The sequence below is a fragment of the Peromyscus leucopus genome, unplaced genomic scaffold (assembly GCF_004664715.2).
Source record: "Peromyscus leucopus breed LL Stock unplaced genomic scaffold, UCI_PerLeu_2.1 scaffold_660, whole genome shotgun sequence".
In the NCBI taxonomy this organism is placed as follows: Eukaryota; Metazoa; Chordata; class Mammalia; order Rodentia; family Cricetidae; genus Peromyscus; species Peromyscus leucopus.
The window spans coordinates 1-24,634 of NW_023505575.1; the positions used below are offsets into that span (position 1 = coordinate 1).

General features: G+C 42.0%; 1 protein-coding gene across 4 annotated transcripts; it reads right to left on the reverse strand.

Annotated features, from left to right (window-relative positions):
* Window positions 1–559: 559 nt before the first annotated feature.
* Window positions 560–22,498, reverse strand: LOC114704767 (ATP-dependent RNA helicase DDX50). Of its 4 annotated transcripts, none has more exons than XR_005090683.1 (11): window positions 22,141–22,199; window positions 21,304–21,538; window positions 18,449–18,558; window positions 17,813–18,106; window positions 14,756–14,831; window positions 14,224–14,402; window positions 12,243–12,360; window positions 11,948–12,133; window positions 11,365–11,510; window positions 7,262–7,411; window positions 592–754 (listed from the first exon to the last, which is right to left on the reverse strand). XR_005090683.1 is itself a non-coding variant. In XM_037201983.1 (9 exons), the coding sequence occupies exons 1-9, from the start codon at window positions 22,225–22,227 to the stop codon at window positions 575–577; spliced, it is 1,416 nt and encodes a 471-aa protein (XP_037057878.1). In that variant the 5' UTR covers window positions 22,228–22,496; the 3' UTR covers window positions 560–574. The 4 variants fall into 4 exon arrangements, 1 of the variants encoding a protein (XP_037057878.1); XR_005090682.1 differs by lacking the exon at window positions 22,141–22,199 and adding an exon at window positions 21,654–21,743; XR_005090681.1 differs by lacking the exon at window positions 21,304–21,538 and having other exon boundaries at window positions 22,141–22,498.
* Window positions 22,499–24,634: the final 2,136 nt, after the last annotated feature.

Genomic DNA, 24,634 nt, shown 5'->3' on the forward strand with positions numbered 1-24,634 from the left:
CTATTTATCCACATACACTAACTAGCATTCTGTATATGAAACTCTGTATAATTCCTTAATGAGATGTGTATGCTGTTTCCATCATTCAGTTGTGTACAGGAACTTGGAATGAATCAATGGCTGGCCTGGAACACGCAGTGACCCTTCAGCCTCTGCCTCCCAAATGCTGGGACTATAAGTAAGTGCCACATTCCTGGCTCCTGTATTTTACTGATCATTCTTATTTTTTATTTATTTATTTTTTTTTCCCGAGATTGGGTTCCTCTGTGCAACAGCCCTAACTGTCCTGGAACTCGCTTTGTAGACCAGGCTGGCCTTGAACCCACAGAGATCCACCTGCCTCGGCCTCCCAAGTGCTGGGATTAAAAGTGTGCGTCAGCACCACCCAGGCTGATCAAGCTTTAGATGCAAACAACAAAGGTACTCATTTATAAGGGCAGCACATCTGATCAATGTAATGCCATCCTAACAAAACATAGGTCAGGATCAACAACAAAGAAAAGATATATTTTCACATATTAAGCAATACTTCATAAATAAAGTAACATTTACAAAACTATTCTCATTGTTCAAATCAAACCCCATTTCCTACCTGTGGAGGAGAACTCTGAATCACCAAGTCAACCTCAGGAATGTCCAAGCCGCGGGCAGCCACATTGGTTGCCACCAAAACTTTAAAACTGCCTTCTCTGAAGCCTTTCAGGGTAATTTCTCTTTGTGACTGTGCAATATCCCCATGCAAACACTGGGCGTTCTATTTGAAAAACAGCAAAATAATAATAATAATAAGTGTATATCTTATACGTGTAACTTGGTTTCCCAACACCATGCAGTCTGTGCCCTTTTATGTTTCTTTTTAAATTTTATCTTTAATAACAATGTATAATTCGTTAAAAAAAAAAAAAAAAAAAAAAAAAACCACAAACAGTGGGATGGTTCAGTAAGTAAAGGCACTTGACACCAAACCTGCCAACCTCAGTTAAATTCCTGGGACCCTTACAGTGGAAGGAAAGAACAGAATCCTACAAGTTGTCCTCTGACCTCCACACTCCCACTGTGGCCTGTGCACATGTGTGCAAACACTATATACATAAGTAAATGTAAACAATTTAAAACCCAAAACATTCCAGAAAATATACTACATAAAATGTAAATCTTGCCGGGCGGTGGTGGCGCATGCCTTTAATCCCAGCACTCGGGAGGCAGAGGCAGGCGGATATTTGTGAGTTCGAGGCCAGCCTGGGCTACCAAGTGAGTTCCAGGAAAGGCGCAAAGCTACACAGAGAAACCCTGTCTCGAAAAACCAAAAAAAAAAAAAAAAATGTAAATCTTATTTAATATCAGCCTCTAAGAAATAATTAATTGCTAATAGCTTGAAAGATAGTTTATACAACTTCTATTATATTTCCAATGTCAGAGATTGAATCCTAGGTCAAGTATTTCCTAGGATGAACAGTACAATCACTGAGCTGTGTATGCTGGACTGAACATGTTTGTCTGCTTCCTTTTGTACTAGATAGTCTTGAAATGTAGCCCAAGCTAGCCTCCAACTCATTACCCTGCTGCTTTAGCTTCCTGAATGCACAGATTACAAGTACAATGCCCAAGTTTTCTGTTTGTTTGGGTTTATTAAAAGTTTTATTCCTTTTTTTTTTTTTTTTTTGGTTTTTCAAGACAGGGTTTCTTTGTAGCTTTGGTGCCTGTCCTGGAACTCGATTTGTAGACCAGGCTGGCCTCAAACTCACAAGAGATCCACCTGGCTCTGCCTCTGGTGTGCTGGGATTAAAGGCGTGCGCCACCACTGCCCAGCTAAGTTTTATTCTTTTTAAAGACTTGTGGAGCTAGAATTCAAACTCAAGGTCTCTGGAAGAGCAGGCAATGTTCTTAACTGCTAAGTCATCTCTCCAGCCCTGGTAGTTTTTTTAAGGCAGGTATAAGCCAGGCTGGTCTTGAATTTGCTATACTCCTTCTACATTATGAGCACTGGGATTATAGGTTTATTGCCATAACTGGCTGGTATATTTTTGTTCTTTTAAAATAAATACACGAGGCCAGGGTTCTGGTAAGTGGCTTTAATCCTAGCACTCCAAGGCTGAGGCAGGTGGATCTCTATGAGTTTGAGGCCAGCCTGGTCTATAATGCAAGCTCCCGGTCAGCCATGGGTACATAGTGGGACCTTGTCTCAAAAAAAACCAAGAATAAATAAATACATACATCAGAGCTGGGGAGATGGTTCAGGGTTGATGTACTTGCTCAGCAAGAATGAGTCTTGAGCTTGATTACCCAGAATTTTTTCTAAAGCCAGACTCTGTAGTGTCTATAAACCTAAAGCTTCTACAGCAAGATGGAGGTTGAGACAGGATGTCAGAAGCTCACCAGCAAGCTACGCTAGGCAAACAAGGGGGAAAGCCAGGCCTGATGTCCATGGTTGTCCTCTGACCATCACTCACTCATCATGGCAGATACCCAATTCTCCTCTCTCTCTCCCTCCCTCCGTCACACGCCCATCCAAGACTGAGACTGGAGAGATGTCTCCGCAGTTAGGAGCACCTGCTCTTCACAGGCTCTATATAGTGGCTCAGAACTGTAACTCCTGTGAGATCTAACGCCCTCTTCTGGCTTCCGTGAATACTGCATGTAGGAATACCACATACAGGGAAAATCCTCATACACAAAATAAAAATTAGTCTCTAATAAAAACACAATTCACTCACTAGTATATAGTACAAATCTGTCTCCATAAAAGTGAGATACTACAGTCGGGCAGTAGTGGCACATGCCGTTAATCCCAGTACTCTGGAGGCAGAGGCTGGCAGATCTCTGTGAGTTTGAGGCCAGCCTGGGCTAAAGAGTTAAGTTCCAGGACAGCTAGGGCTACACAGAGAAACCCTGTCTCAAAAAAAAAGAACAGAAAAAAAAAAAAAAAAACAGGGGGAGGGGGAGGAAAACTACATATGTTCTGTTTTACAACCTAATTTATAAATTTAATATAATGCAGCCATTTTTGATATTTGTAAGTGCAACTCCACTAATTTTTGTTTTTGTTTGGTTTTTCGAGACAGGGTTTCTCTGTGTAGTTTTGGTGCCTGTCCTGGATCTCTCTGTAGACCAGGCTAGCCTCCAACTCACAGAGATCCACCTGCCTCTGCCTCCTGAGTGCTGAGATTAAAGGCATGTGCCACCACCACCCAGCTCCACTAAATTTTTTAAGGTACACAAACTTGTTTTCATATGGATGCAAAGACTTATTTTAGCAGTATCCCACTAAAGAACTGATGAACATCTGTATTGTGTATAAATTTTCACAAAAACAATGCTGCAGTGAAAAACAATTTACTTACATCTTTGGATATGCCCATATGTGTTTCAGAAGCATACTTACCTAGAAACTGAATTTCTGGGTCAAATATAATGAATATTTGGAGCTTAGTTGGAAGAGGATTACTAAATATAGCTAAGGCCTTGGATTCAATACCCAGAAAAAAAATTAACTTTTTTATTAAAAATATTTTTATGGGGCTGGAGAGATGGCTCAGAGGTTAAGAGCACTGGCTGTTCTTCCAGAGGTCCTGAGTTCAATTCCCAGCAACCACATGGTGGCTCACAACCATATATAATGAGATCTGGTGCCCTCTTCTGGCCTGCAGGGATACATGCAGACAGAACATTGCATACATAATAAATAAATAAATCCTTTAAAAAACTATGTTTATGTTTTGGAATGTTTTGTCCGCATGTATGTCTGTGCACCACATATGTGTAGTGTCCATGGGGGTCAGGCGAGGAGGTCATTAGATCCCCAGAACTGGAGGTATAACAATTGATAGCTACCAATTGATAGTAGGTGATGGGAATAGAGCCCGAGTCCTCTTCAAGAGCAGAAAGTAATCTTAACCAATAAACCACCTCTCCAGCTCCTAAGATTTTGTTATTGCCAAGCTATTATAAAAATTAGTTGTGCTGGGCAGTGGTATTGCATTCCTTTAACCCCAGCACTTGGGAGGCAGAGGCAGGCGGATCTCTGTGAGTTCCAGACCAGCCTGGTCTAAGGAACAAGTTCCAGGACAGGCTCCAAAGCTACACAGAGAAACCCTGTCTCAAAAAAGAAAGAAAAAAATTAGTTGTACCCACTTAGCTTTCAATGTTCTGTATTTATTAATTATACTCTACCCACCAATGCCAATCTATTATACATCATAATCCTTGTTAATAGGCAAAAATTATATCGCAATCATTGAATTTGCTTTTCTCGAATTTTGGTATTTGTTTTTATGTTAATGGGTATTTTCCCCACATGTACACCTATGCACCACAGGCATGCCTGTGTTCAAGACCATGGATTCTCTGGTTACAGATGGTATAGATGGTTCTAAGCCGCCACACGGATGCTAGGAACCAAACCCAAGTCCTCTGGAAGAGCAGTCAGTGTGCTCTTCAACCACTGAGCCATCTCCCAGCCTGGTATTCCTGTCATTTTCATTGGGCTGGACCTACTTCTGCTGTACTGATTGGTATCTGTGCCAGAATCCTCTCCTAGTTTGTTTTATATGTAGGAGTATTTTGCCTGCATGGATGTTTGTGCACCATTTGCAGTGCCCAGAGCGGCCAGAAGGTGTCAGATACTGTGGATCCACAGTTACAGACAGCTGTTAGCTGCCATGTAAGTGCGGGACTCTAGAAAAGCAACAAATGCTCTTAACCACTAAGCCATCTCTCCAGCCCATTTTTCCTAAGATTTTAATAGTATCCCTACCTACTACTACAGTGAAAAATTCATTAGCAGCTGGGCGGTGGTCACACATACCTTTAATCCCAGCCGAGGAGGCAGAGGCAGGCAGATCTCTGTGAGTTCAAGGCCAGTCTGGGCCACAGAGTAAATTCCAGGACAACCAGGGCTGTTACACAGAGAAACCCTGTCTAAAAAGGAAAAAAAAAAATTCATTAGCCATGATTAAAGTCTGACAGTATATAAACCTAAGTAGCCAACCTTTAAAAACAACATGACCTCATATAGCCTAGGCTGAGCTCAAACTTGCTATTTAGATACGGATAACCTTGGACTTGTAATTCTCCTACCTCCATCTCCCAAGCGCTAGGACTGTCTGGCATATATGACCGTACCTACTTTGAGTTGTACTGGGGAAGTGAACCCAAGGTCTTGTGCACGCTAGGTAAGAACTCTACAAGTGGAGCTATACCCCAGCCCCCTAGCAGGCAAATTTTGTATATAAATTACTTAGTACTTGCTTTGTGGCTGGAATTGCCAGTTTGAGAACAGTCACAAAGAACTGGCTCTGGGCCACACACAGTGATACACACCTATAATGTCAGCATATCTGAGTGCTATTGAGGCAGGAAGAATGGAAGGCTGAGGCCAATGTGGGATTCATAGTGAGACCCCTTCTCAAACAAAGAGAAGAGAAGTCAAGAAATAAAAGTGAAAGGAGGAAGGAAGGAAGGAAAGCTGGAGGTTCTAGGGCTCTGCCAGGAATTTTGAACACAGTATGACACAGCTATACCAAGTGCAAGGTGGCCTAAGAGTAACAAAGGAGAGTCTACCACTAAGGGGAAGTGACACTGAAGCTGAGGTCTGGAGAATAGTAAGGAACCAATGAGGGCTGGAGAGGTGGCTCAGAGGTTAAGAGCACTGGCTGCTCTTCCAGAGGTCCCCGGTTCAATTCCCAGCAACCACTTGGTGGCTCACAACCACTTATAATGAGATCTGGTGCCCTCTTCTGGCCGGCAGGCATACATAAAGGCAGAATACTGTATACATAAAGATAAAAAAAAAATGTTAGAAAAAGAACTCAACTGATAAAAAAAAGAAACATTAGGGCTAAGGACTCTGGGTAAGAAATGTTACTTGGGAAACACACTACAAAGATTTGAATAAGACTACTGCTAAAACAGTGAAATGAGATTTGGGACTGGAAAGAACAAATGAACATCATCCTGGTGGAACAATGGGGAATCACTGAATGAGTATACGGAGAATACTATCATGAACATATTTATACTTAGAAGAACAACTACTCTGGAACCAGTGTGGTAGTGGACAACTTTAATCCAAACACTCAAGAGGCTGAAGCTAGCCTGACACTGCACGCGCGCGCGCGCACACACACACACACACACACACACACACACACACACACACCTTATTTGTTTAATCTATTTATTTTGGTTTTGTCAAGATGGTTTCTCTTTGTAGCCCTGGCTGTCCTGGAACCCACTCTGTAGACCAGGCTGGTCTCGAACTCAGAGATCACCTGGCTCTGCCTCCCGAGTGCTAGGGTTAAAGGTGTACGCCACCACTACCAGACTATAATTCTTTCTTCTAACACAAGTTTAAAATATTAAAATTCTTACCAACTAAACTTGATTATATCAACTTTCATATTTTCTAGATCATATTTTAAATGTTTTTTAAAAAGGGATGGAGAGATGGCTTACTGGGTATGAGCATTTGTTGTATAAGTCTGAGTTCCAATCCCCAGAGCCAATGTAAAAAACTAGTATGACTGTTCTGGTTGTATGGTGAAGACAGGGGACAGGAGGATCATTGGGGAAATGGTAGCAGCTGACCTAGCAATAGCTTTAGGTTCAGTGAGAGACCCTGCCTCAAGTGACTGAGGAGAAAATGACAGAGCGGAACACTTGGTGTCCTCCTCTGGCCTCTGGGGGCCTGTCCATGCATGCACACACACAAAACTAACATCTTAAAATGTTTCTAATGAAAACTGACAGAATTCCCTCCTAATATCATACAAACCTCAAAAACACAAATTTTATTATGGTTTTTATTTTAAGATTTACTTTACTTTTAATCATGTGTCTGCGTGTGTCTGTGTTTGGGCATATACAAGTGCGTACAGGTGCCCAGAGAGATTCCCCTAGAGCTGGATATATAGGTGGTTGTCAGCTGCCTTGTTTGGGGGCTGGGAGCTGTATTTGGGTCCTCTGGAAGAGCAGTATTTATTTTTAACTGTGGAGGCATCTCTCCAGACGCACACTATAACTTTTAAATTTCTTGGGGCTGGCTCAGTAGCATACTATTTAGGTAGCATAAATAAGGTCCTGGTTTGACTGTTAGCAGAAGGAAAAGAAAAACAACCTATTATGACTTAATAGGTAAGAAAAAGTTTGCTATGCCATCTAACTAAATTATTCTATTTTGAATAAACTATCAAGTTTAGTCCACAATGAGTGAATTTGCCTACTAATGCGTCTCAATTATCTAGAAAAGGTAAAGAAAGCTTACCTGTTTTATGTGTGGATTCATGGCCATTTCAGTTACATTCTTCTTGGTCTCACAGAAGATAATAGCCCTCCCTTCAGATCCACTGTAGACCTGAAGGACATCTCCAATAACTGCTGGTCTCTGAGACCAATGGCACTGGATAGCCAAATGCTTCAAGAAAAGAGAGAAAAAAAAAAGGCCAAATTATGTTTCATCACAAATTATTTTTTAAAGGGACTGAGGCTGTAAGCTCAGCTGGCAGAGTGATTTCCTAGCATAAATGAATTATGCCTGGATTAGATCCCCAGCACTGTATAAACCAGGACTGATGACTCATACCTGGCCAGGAATCTCAGGGCTAGCCCGCCTAAGAGTGAAACCCAAGCAGAAGGGATAAGGATGTAACTGAATGGTAGAACATTTCACTAATATATACAAGCTCTGGAGCCAATCCCTAGTGGTGGAAGGGAGAAGATGAAAATAAATATTATTTGAATTTAGATCAAACACAAAAATGTATCATATGGTATAATTACATTTATATGAAATATCCGTATCAGGTATATTCACAGAGATAGAAGATTAACTGTTGCCAGGGCCTACTAGGGGAAGGACAGACTAGGGAATGACTCACTAAGTTTCAGAGCTGCATTTTGGGGTGATGAAGATATAAGTGTGGTTATCTGTCATAAATATAATACTAGATGATACTGAATTATATACAAGACAGGCCTGAATTCAATCTCCAGCACCAAAAACAATGAATAAAATAAAATAAAAGCCAGGTGAACACAGGAATGGGCAGATACATAACAAAGAAAATAAAGAAAGCATCAAGCCAGGTGTGGTGCAGCCCCCCTGTAGGAGACTAAGGTTGCTGAGCTAGGGTACGCAGCCAGACGCAACCCCAAAGACAGATAAAGAGGAGGGTGCAAATGAGAAACAAAGATCAGGAGTTCAAGCAATCCTTAGCTACATAGCAAGTTCCTAGTCCCTCAAGAAATCAAAACTAGCAAAAAGATAATATAAAAGTGAAAATAAAACATTAGTAATAGGACCTAGATGCTGACTACATATATATCTAAATATATTCACTATAAAATCCTTTTAACCTATCTAAATGGTTACAAATTTAACACAATACACTGTCTGAAAAAGGTTACAAAACATTTTAAATCTAGTATTCTTTTTCGTTATTCAGCTCATCTTTCTTTATTAGTGTAAGCATGCTTGTACAAGAACACTACCACGGTGCATACGTAGAGAACTCAGAGACAACCTGTGGAGTCAGTTCTCTGTCTACTGTGCAGGTCCCAGAAATCAAATCCAGGTCATCATGAGGTTGGATTCGAGCACCTTTACCCATTAATTAGATTAGCTCACTGGCCCTATCATCTGGGTATAACTTTAGAACTTAGCTATTTTTATTTTATGTGTGTGGATGTTTTGCCTGTATGTCTGGGTACCATGTGCATGTAGTACCCAAGAATTCTGAGCCATCTGTCCAGCCCCCACTCCTTTTTTCTTTTATTTTGACAGGGTCTCACTAAGTAGCCTGGCTGGCCTAGAACTGCCTGCCTATGCCCACCACACACACACACACACACACACACACACACACACACACACACACCAATAATGGAATTAAAGGCAAGCACCACCAACCCTGGCTTAAATTATTCTTTAAAAAAATTAATGTAATATGTCAACTATAAACTACATGCAAAGTAATTCAAAAAGGACAAAGAAAACTAAAAATTATTTATACCACCTATGACAAAATCTTGTTCTTTCTATATCTCAAAAAACAAAACAACAACAACAAAAAAACCCGAATCAGATCAAACCCACAATTTAACCAACATATGAAGTAACATGACAGGGGTACACAGCAGAAAAATGAAGACCAGAGAAGACTAAGATAGAGCACGAATTTGTTTTGTTTTCAAACAAAGAATATAAGGTGGGGAGGGGAATCAGGTATGATATATCTCCAGTAATTTCGAAACAGAATTGTGATGACAAGACATGGGGCAGCCTGGGCTACATAGCAAGACACTGTTAACAACAAACAGCTGGGTGAGGTGGTACACATCTTCAATCCAGCACTAGGGAGGAAGAGGCAGGCAACCTGAGTTCAAGGCCAGCCTAGTCTACAGAGGAGGTTCCTGACCAGACCAAAGCTACATGGTGAGACACCTTCTCAACAAAACAAGGCTGGGAGATCTCAGTGGTGAAGAGAGCATACTGCTCTACCAGAGGACCTTGATTTAGTTCCCAGCACCCACACGGTAGCTCACAACCATCTAACTCCAGTTCCAGGCGATCCAATGACACAAATGCAGGCAAAAACTCATAGATATGAAATAAAAATAAATAAAGCTTTAAACAAAAAACAGCCAATCTTAGTGTTGCATGAATGCCTAGATTCTCAAGACTTGAGAGGTGAAGTCAAGGTAGGGTAATAGATGTAGCCTAGTTGGAAGAATGCATGAGGCCCTGGGTTCAATCCCCAGTGCCACAGAAACCGGGTGTAGTGGCATTTGCCAATAATCCCAACACTTGGGACATTAAAGCAACAGGATCAGAAGTTAAAGGTCATCTTCTACTATCAAGTGAAATTTGAAGCCAGCCTTCCATACATGAAAATGAAATCATGGCTGGTAATACTTTAAATGCAAAAGTGACAAATATGAGGGGGATTTTAAAAAGCCTAAAAAATAGTACATATTTGTTATACCATTCAATCTTTGCATATGTTTGAGAACATCCTTCCTCTAACCATCTAGCACGCCAATGTCCTCTTTTCAAGATATAATCATGTTGATATTCATTCTCTGGGCTTACACTTTATAAATACCTAAAAAAATCCATTGAGTATTACATGTTTTTAATTTATTGAGGTGCTAAGAATCCTGTATTTTGCATGAATTGGCTGTTTGAAACCAGGAACTTATGCAGGGACACTTGGCTTAGTCTGGGAGGAAGGGACTGGACCTCCCTGGACTGAGTCTACCAAGTTGATCACAGTCCTCGGGGGAGGACTTGTCCTGGAGGAGGTGGGAATGGAGGGTGGGCTGGGGGTAAGGGGAGGGCGTGGGAGGGGGGAGAATAGGGGAACCCATGGCTGATATGTAGAACTGAATGGTATTGCAAAATAAAAAATATCACAAAAAAAAAAAAAAAAAAAAAAAAAGAATCCTGTATTTTTTTTTAAATACTATGATTCTATACATAGCATTCTGTAATTTTTTTGTCCTTCGTAGTAGTGCACACCTTTAATCCCAGCACTCAGGAGACAAAGGCAGGCAGCTCTCTGAGTTTGAGGCCAGCCTGGTCTACAGAGCAAGATCCAGGAGAGCTAGGACTACACAGAGAAACCCATGTCTCAAAAAACCAAACAAGAAAGTTTGTTTAGTTACACTCATTTATTGCATTGCATGTTTCTGCATACCATGGTGCATGTGTGGAGGTCAGAGGACAATTTGCAGAAGTCAGTTCTCTCCTCTGGTCATCAGGCTTGGCCAAAGATACCTTTTACCCACTGAACTATCTTACTGGTCCCAGTAATAAATACTCTTTTCTCATTAACTAAGAACTGCCTTCTGTTAGCTTCTTTTCTTTCTTCTCTCCTGTTTTGGATGTGTTACTGTTTTGAGACAGCTCTTCACAGTGTCACACCGTAGTTCAGGCTGACTTGTACCTCACTGTGTAGCCTCTGCTGACTTCAACCTAATAGGATCGTCCTGGCTCAGTCTCCTCAGTGCACGCACTGTCACACCTGGCCTCTATCCCAGCATGTTTTACTGCTGCTTTTAAGTTAGGCCTTCCTTGTTCACCCCCCACTCCTGTTTGTTCTATCTGCTCCTAGGTTTCAGACTGTAGAAATACAATGTATGTTTGATTTTACTATGAGCGCTGGGAACTGAACTTACAGCCTCACAAATGCTAAACAAGTGCTCTACCATTAAGCTACAGTCCCCAGCACTACCATGTGTCTTACTAAGGGCAGGAAAAGAGGTGAGGCTTCAGGAGATACCTCAAGCTTGAATTCAGCTTCATTCAACTTCAAACGTTAAACACCGATTAGAAGCTAAAATCTGCATGCTGGCAAAGCTACTTACTTCCACAGTGGTCGCAGCTTTCTGAGTCATTTTCCCCACAAGGTCAACCTGCTCATATCTGGATCTCATGTATTTTTTTGCAACTTTGTACACCCACTGTGGGCAAGTTGCAGAAAAAAGTAAGGTCTGAGGATTGTCTTCTGAATCTTAAACAAACAAAAAGAATTCAAATGTTTTCTTCATGTCCCATGATGTAGCCAGCTTTTAAAAATCACCCCAAACTTTACAAAAGAAAACAATGAAAAATTAAAAACTTGGGGCAAATTTTCAAAACATACAAACCTCAATGTATCTGTTTAACTTTCAAAATGAAACAAAAGAAAACTAAACTAGGAAGAAAAGAATGTAAGAAAGAACAACTCAAGAAATGGATAAAATAGTAAGCCTACATGGAATGATTACAGAATAATCAAGAGATGATTCAGAGTATGCTTTGATAGTTCCTTTTTTTAGGGAAAAGATACCAAATAACTTTAATTTTGTTAGAATACCAAGAGACAAGGTAATAAAAATTATGAAATGAAAATTTCTAAGCTTTTATCAAAGAACAGCTGCTAACATACTTTCTTCTACTAGGACATACCAGCTTTGTAGGATTCATGAATGATATCTTCAACTTGGTCAGCAAAACCTAAATCTAACATCTGATCGACTTCATCAAGCACAACATGGCGCAGCTTTGAAAGGTCCAAACGGCCGCTTTGCAGATGGTCTTTGATACGCCCTGGAGTCCCAACAAGGATGTCAATCCCATTCCGAATGTGATTAACTGTGAGAGGAAAACCAGCATGACTGTTAAAAATCAGAGAGACGCTTTCCCATGACTTCTTTAGATTTAAAACCAACACAGCTTTGGACTAGTGTATGTATTTACTCACTTTGGCTTTGATAGGATGTTCCACCATAAAAACACGCGACACTGAGTTTTCTGGTTATATCTTTGAAATCTTTGGCTACTTGATTTGCCAGTTCCCTTGTTGGAGCCAAAACAAGTACCTGAGCAAGAAGTTTAAAAAACAAAGACACATCTTTTCTAAAGGCTGATCTAAATTCAACCTGAAAGGATATTTCTGTAAAGATGCATTTAGAGGAAGAACCTCAACATTAACTTCCTAAGCACTCAAAGACAGCGCTGGGCAGATTGCTAGTGGCAGAATAATCATCTAGCATGCATGAACTGGGTTTAATCTCCAGCCCTGGGGTATGCAGGCAGAGAACATAAATATCAACAACAAGAACAGCTTATATTTACTACAGCATATTTTATCAGATTTCAAAAGTTACTTTCCTGAGTTGGGAATAGTTCAATTAGTAAACTGTGTGCTTAGCATACACAAAGCCTAATGTCCATTCCTTAGCTTTGCACAAAAGCAGGTGTGGTAATGCACACTCACAATCCTAGCACTTGGGAGGCAAAAAGATTGTCCTCAACCATATAGTGACCTCAAGGCCAGCCTAGGCTACATGAGACCCTATCTCAAAAAACAAATAAAAATAAAATATAAGAGACTTCCTTAATGAGGTTCCCAAGCCTTTCTATGATTTCCTTGTCCCTCTTTAATCCTTCTCCTTTAAACTTGTATTACTGCCCTAAAATACAGATATGTATCTATAGACAGACATTGTAAACTACCTGCTGACTGTCTAGTTCATCTATTCAAATGTAAGGTTGATGAATGCAAAGTTTATGTCAGGAGAGGCACTGTATTCACTGTACTTTAAGAAGCTGGTACAGAACAAAACTCAAAAAGTATTTGTCAAAGTCAAGACGGTTCATATACTCGGTGTGTATGCTTTGTATGAATTAGTGATTGTGATGATTAGTGAATTAGTGATTTTATCATGAAAAACAGGTGAGGCAGCATTCCAACTTTATAGACATTGAACTTGAGTAACAGTGAAGTTATAAGTCTTGCCCAAGGTCCCACAGCTCGAAGTAGTGGAGCTGTGACCTCAGGAACAGCCTTCTAACAGACTAAGGTAGGGTGCAACTGTTTCCTATCTGCATTACTTGCAACTTTCCCTAATTTCAGCAAAGCAAAACAATTTATCCTGGAAAACCAACGCAGCCAACAGGTATGACAGCGGCTCCTCAGCCCTCATGATGTCGTTCTACCCACACACGTGTGACTTTGCAGCATTAGGAGTACCTGACAGCACAAACGCACCTGTTCAAATCACTATGATGACTTCGCTTCTCCACTGTTACAAACCTTAGCGTGCACAGGTTCTAAAGGGTCAAATTGTAGACTAGAGTTCTACTAGTTCTCTCTGTTAACTCCTTTTACTATTTATAAATTAAGACATAGCTCTAGTACCCAATAATAGCAATATCACTGGTGTAATATTCTTCATAAAAAGTCAACCTGTGAAATAATTTTGAATAGTTACTGAATCACCAAGTAAATACCTCATGGAAAATTCATTATTTGTAAGCAAAGGTCAGGAATGAAAAGAGAAAAATCACTACACTAAATAAAAATAATTCTCTAAGGAAAACTGACTTTGTAACTCAAAGTTATGGAAGATGTCTATATATCCAGAGACAGGACACTTGTGCTCATTACCCAATGTAATTTAGCTTTGCTTGAAATTTCCCTATGTGAAAAACAACAATTTTTTTCTTTAGAAATCAAAACTTAGCTGTATTTTAAAAAGGGGTAATGACTCTTATGGGGGAGGTGTATAGCTGACTTTGAGACTAATTCTCTCAGGATTTAGGGTACAGCTCAGTGGAGGAGCATGAGCTTAGCATGCACAAGGCCCTGGGTTCGATCCCAGCACCAAGAAAAAACAAAAAACAAGACTTTTTTTTTCCTCATTAATGTTAAGAGCTTTTACTTCCTTAATAACCGTTACCTTTGGTGAGCGGCTTTTTTTAATTGTCTCTTGATTTCTTTGGAGCCTTTCAATCAAGGGTATGGCAAAAGAGAATGTCTTTCCTGTTCCTGTCCGGGCTTGAGCAATTAAATCTTTTCCTTCATATACAGGACCAAAGGTTTTAACTTGAATAGGAAAGAGATATGTTACCCCTCGACCTGTAAAATGAGATTTCATTAAAATTTGTGACTAGAATCAGGAAAAAATAAATTCATTTGAAAATGACAATCCTTATTCCTCCATGACTACCTAAAGACACACTATCAAGACCTAGTAATGGTTACAGTTATTCCTACCCCAAACAGGAATTAGAATAAAATGGTCTGATTTGACAAACACATGTAGCTCTTACAGTGAAAACAAGTCAGAATAAAGAAAAAGAATGATGTAGAAATAACTGCAATTAAAAAGAGGGGGCTATTTATCTTTTAAATTCTTCCTTCGGTCAAAAAAGTCACCAGAGTTTTATAAAATTAGCAGCAAATATTCAATGACATGAAAATTACAGTACCTTTCAGAAGCTTTATGGTCTCCTCAGAAATGGAGAAATTGGAGAAGGCTCCTTCCTTTTGTTCACGTGTTAGACTCTGTCAAAATGAAAGCAAAATTCTAAAAACTACATTTTACATTGACTTTTACTCATTTTGGGAGGGAAAGAGGGGCTTCCCAAATATGGTCTCATGTAGCCTGGACTGGTCTCAATCATGTGATGCAGCAAAGGACGGCCTTAATTCCGATTGCATCCACCTCTAAGAGTGATGGGACTACAGCTGTGCATGGCCAAACATTTCCATAAACGGCAAGCTTATTTCACACACACACACACACACAAATATGAATCTCACTATGTAGCCCTGGCTGTTGTGGAACTTGCTAATTAGACCAGGGTGGCCTCAAACTCAAGAGATCCACCTGCTTTTGCCTCCCAAGTGTTAGAATTAAAGACATACACCACCATGCCCAATCCCATAAAGTGTTTTCAAAAACAGATTTTCATCCTTTAGTGTCTTTTTAAAAAAACTTTATTTTAAATTTATGTGTCTATGTGTGTGCCACATGTGTGCAGGTGCCCAAGAAGGCCAGAAAGGGCATCAGGTCCCCTGGAATTAAGAGAGCTGGAGTAGCCAGGTGGTGGTGGCACACTCCTTTAATCCCAGCCCTCAGGAGGTAGAGGCAGGCGGATCTCTGTGAGTTTGAGTCCAGCCTGGTCTCCAAAGCAAGTTCCAGGAAAGGCGCAAAGCTACACAGAGAAACTCTGTCTTGAAAAAAACCAAAATAAATAAATAAATAAATAAATAAATTAAAAACAAAAAAAACAAAAAACTAAACGTGTGTCCTCTAGGAGAGGAGCATGCACTCTTAACTACAAAGCCATCTCTTTGGCCCCTTATTTATTTATTTATTTTTTAAGGGAATATGCTAGATGCCTCTACAATCTTGTTTGGATGATTGCAGAGCCAGGAAAAGCTATTTCCACTATTGATGTACATCACACTATTAGTCTTTTTATATAAATATATACACATAATTGTGTAATTTGAATTTTGTTTTGGTTTTTAGAGACAGGGTTTCTCTGTGTAGCCTTGGTTGTCCTGGAACCAGATCTGTAAACCAGGCTGGCCTTGAACTCAAGAGATCCACCTGCTTCTGCCTCCCAAGGGCTTGGATTAAAGGACTGTGCCACCAGCAGGAATAACTGTGTTCTACTGCATAGACAGCATATTCTATTTAACTAACGGCCCATTATTAGATATGTAGGCTATTTAGACTTTTGCTATAATTAACATTATACTTAATTCATATAGTTTTGTACACAGTATACCCTTAGCATAAATTCCTAAAAGCAGAATTCCTGAAATCTAATTTGACAGGAATAAAATAGCCAGTGCCTGAATACAGCTCAGCACTTAAGAACAAATTTTGTTCTTGCAGAGGACCTGAGTTTAAATCCCAGATCCCATGTCAGGTGGCTCACCAACACCCAAGGGATTCAACAGCCTCTTCTGGCTTCCCTGGACACCCACAGCCATGTGGCATAGACTCATACACACACACACACACACACACACACACACACAAATCACACACAAATAATAATCAACAGTTTACATTGCATTAGGCAAATTTCAACAAAGCCAGGAGCACTCTGTACATTCTACTAGCAAAACAGATTTGTAGGCCCTTACTGAACTCAATTTAACATATGTGCTTCTTGGCAAATAACAAATTTACAAGTAGAAAAATACAGAACAGCAATACAAAGATTTACCTCTTCCCACAATCCTCCAAGGGTTTCACATAAATTAACCTCAGTGCCTATACCAGTGTTTGATTCCTAGCACAGCAGAAAGAAATAATGGGGATGGCTTAAATTGTTAGCTATTATCAGATTTAAAGATTGTAATAAGTTATTATTAAAAAAGAGAGGCCAGGCAGTGATGCATGCCTTTAATACCAGCACTCAGGAGGCACATGTTGAGTTCCCAGCACCCATGAGGCAGTTCACAACAATCTGAAACTCCAGTTCCAGGGGGTCTGACATCCTCTTCTGGCTTCAGTAGGCACTGGACATGTACATAGTGCATATATATACATGCAAAAAAGATATTCATACATATAAGAGGGAAGGAAAAAAAAAAAAAAAACTCTTTTAAAAAGAAAGTAACTATGCCAAGAGGTTCAGCAGACATAAAGCCAGAACAGCTGGGCACACCTTTAATCCCAGCACATAGGAAGTAGAGGCAAGTGAATCTCTCTGAATTCCAGGCCAGCCAGGGCTACTGAGTGAGAGCCTGTCTCCAAAAACAGGTGGTATGCACCTGTGATCTCAGCACTTGGAAGGCAAAGTCAAAAGGATAAAGAGTTCAAAGTCATCCTCGGCCACCTGGGAAGTCTGAGACTAGCCTGAGCTACTATATGAGACACCATCTCAAACAAATGAATAAACACTACTACAGTAGGTCTTGGAGAAGAGTCTGTACTAAACATGTCTACTATACTTCCCCAAATTTAATATCTAGAGAAAATCTGTCTCAAGAAAACAAAACAGGGGCTGGAAAGATGGCTCAGTGGTTAAGAGCACTGACTGATCTTCCAGAGCACCCAGGTTCAATTCCCAGCACCCACATGGCAGCTCACAACTCCAGTTGCAGGGGATTCAACATCCATGGCAAAACACTAATGCACATAAAAAAAAAATTTTTTTTTAAATAAAATAAAATAAAGGAAGTGGGGTAGTAGCAAGTTGTTTCAGTGGTTAAAGGCACCTGCTGCCAAGCTTAACAACCTGAGTTTGATCCTTAGGACCCATGTAGCAGAAGGGAAAGTAATGTCACCTCCACACACAAAATAAATAAATAAATGTTAAAAAGAAAAGACAATACAGTGAAAGAAACAGGGCCAAAGAGGAAAAGGCTCAGGTTTCAGCTATTCTGGTTCTCTGGTTCAAATAAGAACATTAGACACTAAGCAGAAAATAGTACAGAATCAATTCTAATGAACCTAAAGATCAAGTCGGCCTACATTCCAAAGACAACACCATATGCAAGGTAGTAAATATGATGTGTACCTCCTCCTCTCTATCACTTGACTTATAAGTAGAATTCTCTAAGGATGACACTCGCTTTGACCTTTTCTCGTAGGCATCAACATCTCCGTTTGGGAGGTCTTTTCTTCTCGACTTGTGAGACGGGGAGAACTCATCTGAAAGTCTACTAAGTCCTTCTTCGGTGTCTCCATTTAGCTTCTCTTTTATTTTAGCTTTTTTGGGCTTGGGAGCATCCAGGTCATCTGTAACGCCATTTTCTCTTGTTTCTGTTTTCTCATCTGATTCATAATGGTGCCTTGACTTCCTTCTATCACTCTGTAGACAAATAAACAGTGACAAGTTCTCCTTTGAAGACTAAAGCTCAAGTATGACTCCCCAGCTGGCTAAGCTCAACCTATAGTTACACTCAACACTCTACCTGCAAGAAATCCACACTGGTTAGTAATTCGAAGTCTGTACCTTACCTGCTTCAATTTGTCATGCCATCTCTTGCCTTTTCAAGACTCAGTCTCTAGAACATTTCTAATCCCATCGTAAGATTTTTAGGAAAGTTAAATAGTTCCTCCTCAGGAAAAGAGTGAAGTGTCTCAAAATTATAAATTAAAATACAAATAAAAACTAACATCTCCAAAAGGGAAAAAATGTTTGAGTACCTACCCATCATTGTGTAATGTTTTCGGCTTATCTTGTTTAAATCTTCATAACAACCCTATCAGGGAAGTACAGGTCCATAATCCCTTATCCGAAATTCCGAAATCCATAAAGCTCTGAAAACCGAAAGTGTTTTTGTAACTTATATGGAGACAAAACTTTATCTGAGCTGAATTCATTTGATGGCAAAATTTGACAACTAATGTGAAGCTACTTATATAGCCTTTATTTATCCCATTTAATATGACTATCCATATTTAACATTAAGCTTGCAGGTCCCCAACCCTTCTAATGATTTCCAGTTATTTCAAACCACATCTAGCTCCAATGATTTTGGATAAGGGATGGTGAACCTGTATTATCTTTGCTGCCACTTTATAGATGAAGAAACAGAATTGAAGAGGTCAAATACTTGCCAACGTTCTAAAGGATATTCTGCAGGTGGAAAGGACAGAATGGAATGTAGCCCTGTCTGACATGAAAGTCTATGGTCTTTTCACACCATGCTTCCTCCCTGAATTGTTTCTTCTGTTTTAAAATAGGTTCTCATGTAGCTCGGGGTGGCCTTTAACACCTGACCTTCCTGCCTCCACCTCCCAAGTGCATGGAACAGGTATGTACTTACTAGTAGACATAGTTCTCCTTGACTTTTGATAGATTAAAGAGAAACAAAACTACGTAATGTATATTATATAAAACCAATTGTTACACTTCCATAGAAGGACTATAATCCTGAAAATTAAGACTGTGTTTAGGTTAACAGAACAACAAAAAAGCCAAACACAAAGGCACAATTCTGTAACTTCAATTTAAAATGCAAAACTAAGACCTGAGAGATGGCTCAGTGGTTAAGAGCACTGGCTGCTTTTCCAAAGTACTCAGATTCAATCGCCAGCACCCACAGGGCAGCTCCAGGGGATGTGACAGCCTCTTGTGGTCTCAGAGAACAGACATGCAGTGGTACACAGACACACACACAGGTAAAACACCCACACACGTTAAAAAAGAAAACATTTTTTTTAGGTTTCTTTAAAATACCAAACCGGAGGGAAGTTTTTTGTTTTGTTTTTTAATATTTACAAACCACAAAAAATGATTTGGAAATTTAGTCCTTCAGAGTCCCTTGGCCAAATAAATAAACAAATCACTTGCTTCAGAAAAGATTAGATAGTAGTACTTCCCTATACTAAAAACTACAAGCATCAAACTTTCACCATTCTGATACCATTTTTTAAAGTGTTTTAACAAAATTTTCTCATCCATAAAACAGCTGAGCAAACTGAGTAATATGTGAAAATGCCTTAAAAAGTATGCTACATCATTTGATCTTTAATTAAGTGCACTAGCCCACAGCTTCCTAGAGTAGTAAGTCCTATAGAAAAGCAAGATTAGTGTCAGCCTGGGGTTTGAATTGCTCCAGGGCTGCTCTTTGGTAAGAAGATGGAGCAAGTCAATGTGACACCTCCAATTCCAAACCCTGCATCATCCCACAGGGCTGAAAACTCCACTACTCTATACTGAGCGATAGGCCGACACTGTCTCCTGTTTCCATGGCTCTGTATGTCTTCTTATCTCTTAGCTCTCAACCTTTTTCAGCGTTTCTCATCCTCTCTCAGCCGAAGCTTAAGTCTTTGCCTTCAACATACTCTTCCAGACTCTTCTCTACCTTCATTCATTTTCTAAGAACATGAATTCATTACCTCAGCATATCCAAACCAGAATTATCTTCATCTTACCAGACTTGGCCTAATGTTTTATCATTATTTTACGGTCAATGCTCTGAAATCTGCGGCTCAAACCAGAGCTTCATGACTACTGTCCTTGAGATAGTACCACTAAAACACTTTGAAAACTGATCTGCATCAATAATTTAATTACACTATGAAGCTTAAGGCGTTAACCTCGTTCATGTCTCAGTCCATTTCCAAATCTCTAGTTCTTTTTCATGATGGGCAATCAACAAGTATATTTCTGGAGACTTTACAATGTGAACGCTACCAACATATAAGAACATAGTGAAATGTAAGGACGCACAAAGATACTGTCACTTTTCTCAAGAACCTTTGGGAGATGTTCAGGATATATAAAGAAAAGCTAACTTTATAAGGAAGCATATAAAAAACACTAATCACAAAGATAACAGTAGAACAAGACCTTGAAGAGGGATGAGATTACTGTATGCTGGTATGGTTGGGAAAAAACATTACCTAGACATCGACAGAAGAAAGATTTAGGTGTGAAAGGAAAAATAAGCTCTTCAAGAGGAACTAAAATTAAAATAACTGCTTGAGGATTACATATAGAATCTACCCCAGGTGGCTACAGTAATAAAATTCAAAGGCTTGGGAGTTAATATTTCAGGGGCAAAAAGCTTCAGCTTGGGAGGATGAAAAGGTTAGCGAGATGGATGGTGGTCATGACAGCTGAACGGTTCTATTACGATTGTTGACACCAAGTTACACACTTAAAAACGGCTAAAAAGGGGAGGGGGCAGTGGATGCGGTCAAGCTCAAACCCAAGCACTAAAAAACAGAAGTGCCAAAATGTAAATCCCAAATTTATTCTACAAAAACAGAAAAGTGGGGGTTGGGAATACAGCTCAATGCTGGGCATAGCCAGGTATGCCAGTTCAATGCCCATTAGGAAGTGGCACACAAGCGGGGGAGAAGGAAGCCAGACTGGTTGGCTATAATTTAAAGTTTATTCAAAGTTTACCTTCGCGGTAAACCCTAAGGGTATTCCCTCAGCTCTAGCACTCTGCAGAATAAATATTTTTATCAAATTTCATCTCTCCCACAGTCACGTCTATCCTCCTCAGCTTTTTTTTTCTCCAGGTCAAACGCCTCCAGTAAAAATTTTACCTGTGCATTTTCTTAGCACCTTAAGATCCTCTATTGTTTCGGGTTTTTTGTTTTGTTTTGTTTTTTGATTTTTGTTTTTTCTTCCTTTTCTTTTTTTCGGACGGAGGTGGGGGCAGAGCCTCTAAAAACTCCTCTACAGGCTCCTTGGTGGGCAGGGACCACTTTGCATACTTAATTAGTTTAAGCTCCTTGGTACTCAGCAAAGAGTCTGGCACAAATTAGGCTCAATAAATACCTGTGGATTGAAAATACTGACAGTAAGGGCTATTCATGATACAACCCCCACGAACTCCATCACAGCCGAACCCTGGAAACCCTGGCCGTGATCCTATTCCCTGAGCCTCTATTACCCAATCATGGAGGACTGTAGCCCCAGGATAGCCTTTCCCAAGACTGCTGCAGACACGACACCGAGACAGAGAAGCAACACACAGGCAAAGCCATCATCTTTCTTAATTACGTTCTTCGAAGGCCCTGGAAAAACCAAACGAAGGGCCTCGCCGCCGAAGGAAGGGGAAAGGGGCAGATCGGCGCGGCGGTGGCAGCTCGACTCTGCCCATCTCTTGGGAAGAGATCCAGGCTGCCAAGGCCGACGTCGGGCTGAAGTGCCACGGAAGTCGGGCCGCAGCCTAGGTCCGTTCTCTTCCAGGTCCGGGAGAAGTGGCGATGGGGCTTGGTCCCCGGGACCTCAGAGGGCCGAGCAGGGCGAGGGGGAAGTCTTCCCTCGGGAGCTCGCTCGCGCCCGGTACTGACAGGTCGTCCCCCTTCAGGGGCCGCTCCCCTCCCCGCCCAGGCCGGCGCAGCCCGCGGGGAGGCGCGGCCCGGCCGCAAGCGCACCTTTTGCCTCTCCTTCTTCTGGCTCTCGGGCTCTTCCAAGGGTGCCTCGAGCTCCATGATGTCCCCCCAGAGGAGTTTCCCGGGCATTACGGGCCGCCGCCGCCACCTCCCGCGCCGGGTGCGGTGGCCACGACCACCCCTACGGCCACCGACAGCGTGAAAGGAAGCGGGGGCAGGGCGGCCGCCGGCCAGGGCCGTGCGTCACTTCCGGGCCACGCACCGCCCGGCGGGAGCAAGCAGCCCGAACTCTGCGGGAGGAAAGCCGCAACCTCGCCTCCGCCAATGAGAACGCGGAGAGGGCCCAATGGCCCCGCCCCACGCCCCCAAGTGACAGGTTCCTCCAGGGCACCGGCCAATCTCCAGGAAGAACTCGGGCTCAGGACGGAAAGCATTCCAAGCCTCCCCCTCTCCCTCCCCCCACCCCCGCTACTCGGAACACCTCCCTTCCCAGCATGCCCTGCAGGGCTCGAGCAGCCCCCCGTCACGGGCGGCCGCGGGAGAGGGGCGGACGCGCCGTGCCTCCGCTCGTGGGCCGGCGCGCGCCGCCGCCGCCGGTCCGAGCGCCACGCGCCGCCCGGCCATTCGCCGCCGGAAACTGCAGCCCTCGGCCCCGCCCCCCGCGGTGGGTGGAGCGTTAGCGTGTAACGGCTCCCCGCCGGGCGGGCGGACGGGGCGTTGTCGTCGAGGCTGCCTGGGGTCGGCTGGGTGGGCGACGATCGGACGGGCGGGCGGGCCGCGGGCAGCACGGACGTCCGCCCCTAAAGCCGGGACGGCTTCAGTTTCGTCCTCACGCTCCTCAGAGGAAACAAAACCCACTCGCGCAAGGAATGTGTCCAGAGTCCGTCAGTCCGTCAGTCCGCGCCGGCAGGACTAGCACATCGCCCCGCATCCCAGATGGGCAAACCACCAGTCTTCAGCTATAAGTTTCTCAGAGGTGGAAGGGGACTGCTCCCGTGAAAGAGAAGGAATAGAAAACAAAAACAAAAAAAAAAAAAAAACACCCCAGGGAGCCTAAGATAAGGAAAGCAAACCCAATGTGTCTGACAGATTAGTTGTGATAAATAGATTTAATTCTGCTGATCAGGATTAGCTCCCTCTTGAGTTACAAACTTACACAAAAGGTATCAGTGCCGGCGAATCGCTCTTTGTGTGTTCACAAAGACTGGGTTCAATCCCCAGAACCTCAACAGGCCAGGCAAGCCTGCTTGCTACCACTTGAACAACAGTAAAACCTTTTTAGTCATTTGATGATATCCTCCTTCATCTAGTCAGCTGTTCCATTCCTGAGGGGCGCTAAGACACAACACTGAGATAGATGTAGGCGCAGGGGCGTTCTTGCCAACCACATGATCCTGCCTAGTGTAGCGGCCTTGTGATCTGAGCCCCCAAACACAAAACGGCAAATGGAGACATGGCCTGAGTTTGGGGGTTAGACATGAATAACTGGAATCACAATATTAACGTTGTGATAGCTTCCGGACTTCTGTGTCATTCAAGATCGGCCTCAAGTCAGTGACCGTTTAGCTGTAGTTATATGGATTCAGTTCTATGAACACCAGGTGTGTCCAAGGATTGATGGTCGAAAAATGCTTTTTCCGAAGGTTAGATAACCAGATATGGGTCTCTTGGTCTGAATCTAGAAATCTAAAAAGTTTTTCTAAATCTGTCCGGTCGCCTCACACCCACACCCAGTTCTATAGCGGCAGTCATTGTGCCCTACAACAGAAAATGATATGCAGAGAGGCACAGGATAGGGTGAAGAATGTCGCACGAAAAATGGGGATAAGGGGAACAGATGCTGCTATCTTGTAGTTGAAGGTCACACAGATGAAGTAAAATTTTAGCTCCTTGGGATCCTATTTTTGGTATTTGTTCTCATGCCAAAACTTCTCATGGCGAGCCTGAAAAGACTAAACCTATTCTGTACTCCCTCAAGTGACTTCTTCCAAAATGACCTTCTGAAGGGACACTAGCCCACTCGAGCACATGGCTCTGGCAGGCCTTGCTCTTCTCCCCCATTCCCTCTGCCTTGCTATAAACCGTTAGATCACATTCCTACAGCTAGCCACCAAGGTCCATTCCCTTATTTGGCCACTTCCTCCTCCTGAGGCCGACTACCAAGGTCCAGCTATCAAAGTATTGAAATTCAGTAATCAAAAGCCTCTTTTGGCTCACCTAATTAACATGCCCAATTAAAATTAAACACTTCATCCTAACAGGGGGCTTCCCCCTTACCTTAATTAAACCACCATTTGCCTATGGGCCACATCTGTCTCCTCTATCCAGAAGCAGTCCTTCGTCCCTTGGGGACAAATACCCCTGCCCCCTTTCCCTTGTCCCCTGTCTCCTCCACCACCGCATCCCAGCCCCTTCTACCACAGACCTCCCCTTTTCCTCCTCTCAAAAATGACAACTGCAAGGTCACTTGCTGCTGTTTTCTGCCTGAGTCAGAAAGCAGCCACTTTAACTTTTCTTCCCCGCTTAATAAAGGATC

Excerpts from the sequence above, each read along its gene's own strand:
- LOC114704767 (XM_037201983.1), bottom strand. The coding sequence starts at position 22,227 with ATGCCCGGGAAACTCCTCTGGGGGGACATCATGGAGCTCGAGGCACCC. Across the intron at positions 14,403-14,755 it reads GACCATAAAGCTTCTGAAAG|GTCGAGGGGTAACATATCTC; the intron begins GTACTGTAATTT and ends CTCATTTTACAG. Across the intron at positions 7,412-11,364 it reads AAGCTGCGACCACTGTGGAA|CATTTGGCTATCCAGTGCCA; the intron begins GTAAGTAGCTTT and ends CTTTTCTTGAAG.